The sequence below is a fragment of the Cataglyphis hispanica genome, chromosome 16 (assembly GCF_021464435.1).
Source record: "Cataglyphis hispanica isolate Lineage 1 chromosome 16, ULB_Chis1_1.0, whole genome shotgun sequence".
Lineage (NCBI taxonomy): Eukaryota > Metazoa > Arthropoda > Insecta > Hymenoptera > Formicidae > Cataglyphis > Cataglyphis hispanica.
This window is the reverse complement of record NC_065969.1, coordinates 2,573,787-2,584,823: the sequence shown is the minus strand read 5'-3', so window position 1 is coordinate 2,584,823 and position 11,037 is coordinate 2,573,787. Positions and strand designations below refer to the sequence as shown.

General features: G+C 30.7%; 4 protein-coding genes across 5 annotated transcripts; 1 reads left to right on the top strand and 3 right to left on the bottom strand.

Annotated features, from left to right (window-relative positions):
- Positions 1-366: 366 nt before the first annotated feature.
- On the bottom strand, positions 367-4,154 carry LOC126855380 (sorting nexin-14-like). Its single transcript, XM_050602985.1, is given in 10 exon segments — positions 367-840; positions 912-1,267; positions 1,269-1,748; positions 2,130-2,188; positions 2,292-2,416; positions 2,499-2,654; positions 2,726-3,038; positions 3,178-3,561; positions 3,666-3,909; positions 4,018-4,154. Coding segments are annotated over 10 exon segments (2,634 nt in total). The 5' UTR covers positions 4,122-4,154; the 3' UTR covers positions 367-427.
- A 51-nt stretch (positions 4,155-4,205) lies between these two features.
- LOC126855401 (guanine nucleotide-binding protein subunit beta-like protein 1) lies at positions 4,206-6,473 on the top strand. The gene is made up of 6 exons (XM_050603021.1): positions 4,206-4,337; positions 4,583-4,746; positions 4,920-5,098; positions 5,178-5,508; positions 5,579-5,884; positions 6,326-6,473. The coding sequence occupies exons 2-5, from the start codon at positions 4,603-4,605 to the stop codon at positions 5,882-5,884; spliced, it is 960 nt and encodes a 319-aa protein (XP_050458978.1). The 5' UTR covers positions 4,206-4,337; positions 4,583-4,602; the 3' UTR covers positions 6,326-6,473.
- LOC126855392 (tyrosine--tRNA ligase, mitochondrial) lies at positions 5,891-7,976 on the bottom strand. 2 transcript variants are annotated; one of them, XM_050603009.1, is made up of 3 exons: positions 7,630-7,976; positions 6,546-7,444; positions 5,891-6,480 (listed from the first exon to the last, which is right to left on the bottom strand). In XM_050603009.1, the coding sequence occupies exons 1-3, from the start codon at positions 7,782-7,784 to the stop codon at positions 6,131-6,133; spliced, it is 1,404 nt and encodes a 467-aa protein (XP_050458966.1). In that variant the 5' UTR covers positions 7,785-7,976; the 3' UTR covers positions 5,891-6,130. The 2 variants fall into 2 exon arrangements, with proteins under 2 accessions (XP_050458966.1, XP_050458967.1); XM_050603010.1 differs by having other exon boundaries at positions 7,634-7,774.
- Positions 7,977-8,355: 379 nt separating this feature from the next.
- Positions 8,356-10,971, bottom strand: LOC126855393 (leucine-rich repeat-containing protein let-4-like). The gene is made up of 2 exons (XM_050603011.1): positions 10,621-10,971; positions 8,356-10,226 (listed from the first exon to the last, which is right to left on the bottom strand). Exons 1-2 carry the CDS (start codon positions 10,621-10,623, stop codon positions 8,829-8,831), a joined length of 1,401 nt encoding a protein of 466 aa, XP_050458968.1. The 5' UTR covers positions 10,624-10,971; the 3' UTR covers positions 8,356-8,828.
- Positions 10,972-11,037: the final 66 nt, after the last annotated feature.

Genomic DNA, 11,037 nt, shown 5'->3' with positions numbered 1-11,037 from the left:
TGAACGTTATGTCGAAGATATCGAGGGAAATTCGAGCTGCGAATCTCGAGAATCTCCTCGTCCAGTCTCCAGTCCGAAACGGAATCCGGAATTTGAAATCAAAGTCGATAATGATTCGGTTTTGTTGAATATGTAGACAATAATCTTATCGACTATCGAAATGTCAAGAATTCATTTTTATCGACAAAGGAAATACGCGCGTTTCTCTTCAATTTATTGCAATAAATCGATTTTTATTATTTATGTATATTGGTATTTATGTTATAATTATCACGCTATTCTTGTTGCATAAAAATGTTTACTCATTTCTTCCAAGATATACAAGATCCTTTAGATCTCAATAGGAATTTTTATTTACACAAGAAATATTTGTGTGTGTTGTTTTATTAGAATTATATGTACAACCGTTAATTTTTGCCGAAAGATATTAAGCTGTTATTTCCGGGAAAAGATTTACCAAGATATGATCCAACAGAAAGTATGCCAGATGTTTATTGAACGGTGCATTTTGTAAAGGATCTAATAGGGAATCCATCAAATTGTTCCAAGGCTTGGAGAATCCCACTAACCACCATGGTAACAAGGAGTACAATCCTTCTTTGGCGGTTTCGTAATAATCTCGACATCTTGCTTGCGAGGAGAAGTCCTTCATGTAATTTCTGCCTGTTATTTTCGCGTGTAAAAGCTTGACGACGATAGAAGCACGGCCACCACTCAGAAGCTTGATCAACATGTTGTAGAACATTGCGTTCACAATTGGATCCAATCTTTTACGAGATAAAGAGGCAAACATCCAGAGGAGACGCGAAATAATCGGAGGTATATTTAACAGACTATCCACTGTAATAATAAAACTTCATCATTTACCTTATCTGTCTTTTACACACAGGCGTAAAAATATTTAAACTTACCAGCTTCCACGATGCATAGACTTGCCCCTTTTACATGATTACGCTGCGGTAGATTGCTTGGATCATTTTGCAAGGTGTCAGGTAAATTCAAGTTGTTGCCGAATACTCCATTCAACAGATTTCTACCCTTGCTTTCCGCCTCGTCGAGATTGTGCTCGCTCAACGGTTCAACACCCATATCCATATGTTCGTACTTTGTATTCGTGGACGCCAGAAAAGTACTCATAAACTTGTCTAAGTGTTGCCCCTTTTCCTTTCGCAATTTGTAGGTCATGCTCTGATAGAGGATACCAATGTCGGGTGTACTATAGTTGGCAAAATACGGTTTCAGATTCGGCGTCGTGAGAAAGGTGTAGAAGCTCGCTGCTCCTCAACATCGGCTTAGACAGTAATCTCTGTAGAAACTCCTCGTAACGTTGACGGTTTGCCGCAAGAGGCAAATGAGGATTCTTGCGCGTCGATAACGGTGAATCGTTCAGTTCCTTGTCGCCGTGGAACTCGGCGAGTCGTGTCCGCAGCGTGTAGAAATCTTGATCCTGACGCAAGACCGTCCATGACTTGGCCTCCGCCACGCTATGAACGGCGATCATGTACACAGGTTGTGTACCGCCGCCATCCACGTGCGGGATGGCGACTCGCCAGGTCGTTAAGTCGCGATGAGACTTATCGCCGAAGCTCTTGATCTCGTTATACACTCGAGCTGTACAATCTACCTCCTCGACCGGATAGACATGTTGCAATGGAAACGAGCTACCATCGATAGTTGATCGTGAAACACCATCCATCCTGCCCAGTTGATTGCTAGATCGCGCAGAGATAGATGCAGCTCCGCTCGCACTAATTACAAATGAATAAATTTATGCTTATACAATTCATTATTTTGAAAATTTTATTGTTGAAGTTATCGCGCGTAAATTGTGTTGTTCAATAATTTTAATATAATTTTAGCTTATTTTTATTCTAGTTATCTTATTTCCAGTTTTGTGTGTGTGTGTGTGTTTTCAGGAAAATATCATTAGAAAATTATTATAGTTTCATTTCCTATTATTTATAGTATAAATTATAATAATTATATAGAGTTACAAATCGAGTACAATATCGTAAAAGATGTATAAATAATAAACCAGATGACACAGTGACATTAAAATCGAAAAATGATATTTTTCAAGAATTCGCACTTGATTAAAAATATGTGTATCCACTTAACAACATACTTACTTGGTTGCAGTGGTTTTTGCTTGTTCGGACGCTAAATGACCGCACAGAAGTTTGTATAACTAAAACACGAAAATTGTTTTTTAAAATTTCATTAATTTCCTAAATTAAAAATTAAATATTCAAGAGATCAATTAAATATATATCAATGAAATATATATTTACCTCATAGCTATGATGGAATGATGGCAGACAGGTACTTTCTAAGAGCGCGTGTGCTTCTTGATGAGCTTCATAGAAAGGTCGTGACGTTCGTATCTCTTGGATTTTTTCTGGTCCACCTTCCAATACTGAAGAAATAAATGCATATATGTATTCACCTAATAATATTTAAAAAGAAATTATTCACATACAGTCAAACAAGTTACGCACTTTCTCGTATGCCTTTCGATATATGTAATGGTAAATACAAATATTCTGGGCCATCGGGATCAAGATATACTGTGTACAAATTTCTAACATCTATGTATAAGCTTTTTTCAGCGCTAGATGACATTTCTGGATTTAACATACGTTTACTGAGATCATCTAAAGAAGACAATATAAATTATAAACGTTATCTGTGAAATTTAATATAACATCAAAAGAATTGTATGTACCAATATCTAAACAAAACTGAAGAAGATTCATGGGTCCGGATTCTTTGATGTGCTGCATAAACATATATAACAGTTCAGGATCACTCAAGACTTCATTCAGAGATGGCTTGAAACAATTGTTTGTGATGGTATGTGAATGCATTGTCGTCACCCAAGATTGCAGCATTGGTACATTAACAGTATTCTCTGAATTAGATAAAGAGGTATCACGATGAGTGGACAATGTCACCAACATATTTATATTTTCTGGATCTGCAAGTGCATCGATAGCTGGTAGTAGAACCCAATTGGCTAAAATTTCCCGAAGTATCACCTAGAAATATATATAAATTGAAAGAAATATATAAAGTATTATAAACAGTTCACTCCTTTCTCTCCCCTCTTTCTCTCTCTAAATAATAAAACTTAAATAATTCATGTATAAAAGTAAATCTCAAAATAACTCGTTATACTTTATTATTTGTCGAGACATGTATAGCAGGTAACAAATGTGGTAGCAATGCAGTGGTTAATCCTCGCAAATAATTTAATTCGGCTTCTCTTGAGTAAGCAGCTGGATGAATCCTAGAACTTAGATAACTCTCGACATAATCTTGGGGCATCTTAACATCCAATTTTGATATTTTAAGAAGTTCATTCCAATCTTGAGCATGTTGTATGGCCAAGGGAATTAGATCAGTGAACGTGATGCTCGCTGTATCCGCACGTAACAATCGAATAGCGATATTTTTCGCTGCTGTCGTTATAGCTAAACGCAACTGTTGTATAAAAGCTTCATTTGTCGAAAAATCAGAGTACCATGCACAGACATAAATTTGTAGTACCTCTTCTAACAGCTATAAATTATATTTTTCTGTATACCATCAACATATATATAAATAAAGTATGCAACATGTAAATCACAAAATATAATAGTTTTCTTATTAATGATTGTAATTACCTGTTCTAACGTATGATCAAAATCCTTCGGTACTTTGATTTTTGTCGAATGTGGCAATAACTTGTGTCTTTTGCAGGTGTTATTGCTACAAACGCTGCATGAATCTTTGATTTCAAATTTTGTAATAAATTTGTCATTTGTAATATTAAATCTCACTAATAAATTATCAATGCACTGTACTAATTGAACAGCATAAAAACTGCTTATCACATAAATACTGGCCACCATAAACCCCCATACAATGCTGTAAAAAAATTAGAATAATTAGAAAAAGTGATTTCTTTCTCTCTCTCTCATATAATATAGTATATAATATATGTATATTGTTAAAAAAAAAACAAGTAATATTTACCTGTTAAAGACAATTATAATAAATGCAATAAGTAAAATAATGATCGCCAATACTGCGACATCAAAAAAATATAAATCTTGCATTTCTTTGATGTTGAATGACATATTTCTTTTGCTATTGAATGTGATATTTTCAGAAAAAACAATTTGGTTAATGAAGTATTTTTATATTCGACACGAAGCCATTTTCAACGAAGAACACGTATACTCGTAAAAACACTTATTGCATCATGAAAATTGTCGGAGATATATACGTCGACTTTTTTTATCACATTTGACAGTTGTTTGACAGTTCGAGCAATTCCAGCCACAATGTTTCATGTGCGGATTGAATGAGTTTCAATTATTATTATATTATTATTATTGTTATTAAGAACTTTGATCACTTTCATTTCAATCTAATAATTTACAGAATTAAAAATTAAATTACAATCAGAATTCTTATATTTCCTCTTCCTCCTATCCATGATTCAGAATAACCTATTATAGTGGATTCGGTGCATTATACATTGTCGTTGTTTGTCAATTATATATACGATAATCTCTTATATTTTAATATTTTAAAGAAAAGAAATAAGACCGCAAAATGTCTGCACCTCCAGATCCTAAATTTTTATTGCGCGGTGATATGGATGAAAATGTACACAGTTTGCTATTTTGGATTGATTCTGATGTAGAACATCTCTATGCTGGTGATGGAAAAGGCACAGTTCATATTTGGGATTTGAAAGTAATTATTTCTTTTTTAATTTCTGTTTTTCCATTAGTTTTAATAATTGGATTTAAATAATTACGACTTATCCATTTACGAAAAGATTTTTAATATAAATATACATAAGAAATTGTTGACATTTGTTTAAAAAAAGCATTGATTATAATCGATTTTTTTTTTATATATTGTAGACAAACAGGATGAAAAAGCAATTATCGGACGGAGACAGTCCATGTTTTAACTTACACAGAACTAATCAATCTGATTTAATAGTTCAACGAAGACACGGTGTAGTCGATATATATAAAGCAAATGAATCCAATTGGATATTAAATAAGAGCATTGATTATAAATATTGCAGTTTTTGCAGGCAGATATATACTAACAAATATTAAAAGTACACAAATGTAAAAGTTTATCGAGATTGATATTAAAACTTTGCATTATAGATCTCAATTGTTATCTGAGAAGAATGCGATATTAGTCCCACTTGATTCTTCAGTGGTAGGAATATTATCACTAAAAACATTTAATATTGAATCAACATTAGATCCATCTAAATTATCTTACAATGACAAATTGGGTACAATAATGGCGATGAAACCATTGGATATAAGTGATTTAATTCTGGTCGCTTATGAAGGTGGGCAATTATTGTTGTGGGACATGAAAAAGAATGATGTTCTCAGCTCTCTCACTGTGGAACAATATCCAATGACCTTTGATTTTGATGTTTCTTTGATGCAAGGCATCCTTGGTAGTGCATCAGAAAAGTTGGAGGTATTACAGTCATGTATAAAAAAGAGATCGATAACATAAGCTTGGATAAATTATATTTATAAATTTTTAGATTTTTAAAATATTGCCAAATCATACATTATCTCACAAATCTACAATAATATTGGAGCATGTATCTGGAGTATCTGTTCTTTCTATAAGACCGGATAAAAAGATTGTCACAGCTGGTTGTTGGGATGGATGTATCAGATTGTTCTCTTGGAAAAAATTACGGCCACTTGCGATATTAAGAGAACATAAAGAGAATATATATGATATTGTTTATTCGCAACGTGAAGTAGAGGCATATGATACCAAGTGTTTAATGGCAGCTACTGGCAAAGATGGCTGTATATCGATGTGGGACATATATAATTAGGTATTAAAAATGTGTATATGTATATATAAATTGCATATTTATATGAAAAAAATATAGAAATTTTTTTATATTGTATATATATAATTATTTTAAGAAAGTTATCTCTTATCAATGTATCTCTCACGCTGATACAAAGGAAAAGATAGTTGAAAAGATTTTTTTACAAGTATTCCATTATTATTATTTTTTAATACTAAAGTATTCTATTTATTATATATTTGTACATAAGCACCTTCTATAATATCATCATTGCCATCGGATTATATGATACGTTTTTTTGCCAATTCTAAGTAATGATAGATTATTACTTAGTATATGAATGCCAGGTACAATCACCTCATTTAAATTAGTGATTCTTTGATGATTTACATAGAACCCGCCTGCCTCTATAATCCGTTGCGCATCATGATCTGTCTTGAAACATTTTGCTTTCTTTGCTAGTTCGTATACAGTGAGTCCCGGCTCGGACAAAATATCCACTATGGTTGCATGTTCAAATACATCTGCCAATTCTGATGCATTCATTCTCACAAAACAATCAATCGATTGATCGTACAATGCTGCAGATGCCCGCTTTGCAGCCAATAATCCATCCTCTGTAAGAAAAATCATAATAAGTGATAATAAATAATATACATAATAATAATCTTCTCAAATTTACCTCCATGTACTAAAAGTGTAACTTGTTCTGCCAATAATTTTTGTGCTCTTCTACTTTCTGGATTTTTCATATGATCATTTACAATCTCAGTAATTTTATTTAATGGTATAAATGTAAACAATTTTAAGAACTTTTCAATATCAGAATCTTTAGTCCTAATAAAATATTGATACAACTGAAAGCTCGAAGACTTTGTTGAAGACAACCATACTGCGTTCAAAAGAGATTTCCCAAATTTCTTTCCACCTTCGGCTGTTATGAGCGGTAACGTTATACCATAAACCTCTTCTTTTCCGATTTTCGTGATCAGATCATATCCAGACATAATATTACCCATTTGATCACTTCCGCCGATTTGGAAGCGACACTTATATTTGTTCATCAACTGAAACCAATCGTATGCTTGGAATATTTGATAAGTGAATTCAGTGAAACTCATCCCTGTCTCAGAATTTAATCGCGACTGGACAGATGACCTGCCCAACATTGTGCCCATTCTAAAGTATTTTCCAATGCTTCTGACAAACTCAATGACATTTAAGTTCGTATACCAGTCCAAATTATTTACTATGATCAGAGGTTTCAGATTCTCTTGCTTGTTTTTCCAAAAATAAATCTGATGATTATTAAATATAGTCTCTATATTCTTTGTAATAGATTTCAAATTTTCCTCAATCAGATATTTTTCCATCTCAACTCGTTCTTTCTTTCTATGACTAGGATCACCTATTAAACCAGTAGCTCCTCCTACCAGGGCTATAACTTGATGCCCTGCTCTTTGCCAATGCAAGAGATTCATTAGGATGAGTAAATTACCAATGTGTAAACTATCTGCCGTTGGATCAAAGCCAGCATAGACACATTGTGGTGACTTGTTTAATAAATTTAATATTTTATTCCTGAGGAAAAGATACATGCATACAATTATATAAATAACATATTTGTGAATGTCACAAGATATAAAAAAATGCAATTTTATATAAAAACTTATATTATAATTTAGTATATTAAGTATTGTTTTATTATAAATTATATAGGACTGCATTTTTTTTTATTTTACAAAACGGCTTTAAAATATACTTACGTACTGGTATCGGGAAATATATCTTCGTACATGCCCCTTTCATGAAGCTTTAATATATTCTTGCTACAGTAAAATCTACGCGACTTGTCAAAATTAACGCGATTGATAGCGGAACATAATCTTAGTAAAATGCGAGCGTTCATTTTACGATACATTTGTGAGATTACATTAACATTGGGATATCAATAATTATCTTTGAATTTAAGAAATCAGCAATTGTTTTGCATTTCTTACATAAAAATATGCAAGTTATATAGGATTAATGTTTGTCAAATAATCAATCTTAACCTCAAATAATACACACACATACAATAGCTACTCTAAACTGACTACCTGACTACGCAAGAGACACGTGACACATGACACGTGACATGTGACACGTGCGTTTTGCTTTAAATACAGGAGAACATTATTTATTGATTCGTGAAACAAATAAAAATGTAATATAGAATTTTATTGTATTTGATTATAAAAACTAAAATTATCTATCAATGTATCTCATATTTTATCAGTTAGAGATATCATATATCTTATTCGATGATCTTAATTTTTAAAGCTCATTAAAAATTTTTTTGATAATATTTCTTAATATTTATACATATAGAGACATGCTCGGGAAATATTCTAAAATTTGGGACAAAATTTTAATAAATTTTTTTTTATATTATTTTATATAATTTTTTAATACATTATTTTTTGTATGTTTACATATTATATTTTTTATTATTATATGTATTTATTATTCTATAACATATTTATTCCCAATTATAAAAAAAAAACATAACATGATTAATAAGTAATAACTAATCAAAATTACAAATATAAATGATAATTAATAATTATAATAATATAATGATTATAAAGTTCTATTACGTGATTATAAGAATTATATAATTAATGCTAAAGTACATTCAAGTATATTCAATTTTTGATGCTCTAGATAAGGCAAATTTTTATCATTGTAATTCTCTTATCTCAAACGTAGAAATATTTTTGTATATTTATCGCAGGCTTTTCAACCTGTTTACAAAAAAGATTTCGTCTTTATATAAAAATGCAGGATTGTTGTAAGCCTTTTCATGAAGAAATCTTTTTGTAAAAATGTTGAATTTACAAAAAACATATCTATTATTGCATTATAAAATAAGTGTAAGCATTTCGATTCGCATCTATCGGAATTTCAATGCAAAACATGATTTTTATATCAAAACCACGGTAAGATTCTGCGGCAAAGTTTTTAAATAGTTAACATTTAAATATTTAAATGGATTCATCGCAACATTCACCTCCACAGATGATAACATACTTGTCAGAGATAAAGATTCTAACGAAGTAAATTGATTACCTTCTACATTCAAATGTTTTAAAGATGTTAAAGATTTACCGAATTCTTCCGGCAAAGAGCTCAATTTGTTCTTCGACAGATCTAATATTTCTAAAAGCGAAAGCTGAGCGAATGCTTTAACATTAATATCCTCGATCTCATTCTCTCCTAATAACAATTTCGTCAATTTTGGCATTTGTATGAAAGCGTTCGAAGTTATTTTCGTAATTTTGTTACCGCTAAGAGATAAAATTCTGATTATCGTTTCACTTAAGATCTCTGGGACATCGTTGAGCTTGTTGTAACTCAAATCGAGCGATCTCAAAGATTGTAATTTTTCAAATGTCTCCGAATCCAAGAAACTTATTTCATTTCTGGATAAGTTCAAATAGACTAACTTGTTCATGTCTTCGAAAGCGTTCGATTCAATATTATTAATTTGATTTGCGGAAATTGAAAGATATTGTAAATTTTCCAGGCCAGCCATCACTAGACTGTTTGAAACAGGTACGATAATAATTGGCTTTCTATACTGTTGACTATGCGAATTATTAGGCAAATAATTATATGTCAACTTCTTGATAAAACTCAAATTATTGTTATCCAAGTTTAATGTCAATAAATCGATTTGTTTTTTATCAAAAAACAAAGAAATGAGCGAGTTATGTTGGAGATAAAGGAAGCGTAAGCTATTTGGCAACAACTTTACAAAATTGGTATTTCCTATGTTATTATTGGATAGATCTAGGATCTTCAGTTTTGGAAATGGAGTTTTCTCTAAGGAAGTTTTCAAGTCACTGATATAATTTCCACTGACAGACAAGATTTCTAAATTAGGATAGGCTTCGGAAATTTTAGGTAACGTATAGGAGAGGTTATTAATGTTATTAATTACATTATTCAAAATAAGAATATTTAAGGTTTCGTGACCTCCAAAGTCGAAGAGCTTATTGCCATTGATATTGTTGTTAGAAAGAATCAATTGAGTTAAGAGAGGAAGTTTGTCGAAGGCACCCTTCTCGATACTTTGTAGATGGGTGTTCGTCAAATTAAGGCAAGTAATCCAGGGACTATTGATAAAATCCCGACCAATAGAGATTATCTTTGAGTCAGTGAAATTTAAGGAAATTATTTTATTTTTGCACAGATGTTCGACGTCAGTCACATTATAGGTAGGAAATTCCAAAGAGATTTGACTCTCATTCGCCGTTGTTAGCGTGGACCATGAGACGAATATGATTATCGTAAAAAAAAACTTCATGATATCAAATTTCTGCAAGTATAGAATAAAAAATGTCTCTTAAAAATATAATAAAAAATGGCTTGGAGTATTTTAATTAAAATAATTAAATTTATAATAATTATTAAAATTTGTATATTTATTATAAAAAAATTATATGAAATGATGAAAGATTTAAATGTAAATCATTACGAGTATAATATATAATGTAGTAAAAAAATGCATTTTAATAAGTTTATAATTATTATAATATTGATATTTCTATATGAAGCTATTAATATTATATTAATTTATTGTAATATAGAAACTGTATAATAATTATTATAACACGAGAGTATAAAATACATTTTTTCTTAACGTAAAATATATATATAAAAAAATCTTTTATTTATTTAAAATTTTCTCAAAATATGAAAATTAAACGTACCATGTTAATAAAATGTTTTCACCACAAAATTGTTCAAATTAGTTGCTAGTTATCTTGTGAACCTTTTTTCACGACTGTTTTTGGAATACTGCATTTAAGCTGTTATGCCAGTTCTTATAAAGAATCTAAGTCGATACTATCGCTCAAAATAGTATATTGAAGAGCTACAAACACATGATAATGAATATGTTCATTTGTGAATAGATAAAGCAATCGATAATTTTTTATCTAATTTATATATGACTCGCAGGTCCGTTCTGGATACAATGTATCTTTCTCAAAAAATTATTTTATTCAAATAATATTCAAAATAAGTTAAAATCTTTTTCTAATAAAAGTTAATTTTAGCATAAAAATTTTAAGATTATCTTATTTAATATTTATAATAAAATGTATAAAAAATGTAATATTTATAAT

Excerpts from the sequence above, each read along its gene's own strand:
- LOC126855401 (XM_050603021.1), top strand. The coding sequence starts at position 4,603 with ATGTCTGCACCTCCAGATCCTAAATTTTTATTGCGCGGTGATATGGAT. Across the intron at positions 5,099-5,177 it reads AAATATTGCAGTTTTTGCAG|ATCTCAATTGTTATCTGAGA; the intron begins GCAGATATATAC and ends TTTGCATTATAG. Across the intron at positions 5,509-5,578 it reads GTGCATCAGAAAAGTTGGAG|ATTTTTAAAATATTGCCAAA; the intron begins GTATTACAGTCA and ends ATAAATTTTTAG.
- LOC126855392 (XM_050603009.1), bottom strand. The coding sequence starts at position 7,784 with ATGTATCGTAAAATGAACGCTCGCATTTTACTAAGATTATGTTCCGCT. Across the intron at positions 7,445-7,629 it reads ATATTTCCCGATACCAGTAC|GAATAAAATATTAAATTTAT; the intron begins GTAAGTATATTT and ends TCTTTTCCTCAG. Across the intron at positions 6,481-6,545 it reads TACACTTTTAGTACATGGAG|AGGATGGATTATTGGCTGCA; the intron begins GTAAATTTGAGA and ends TTTTTCTTACAG.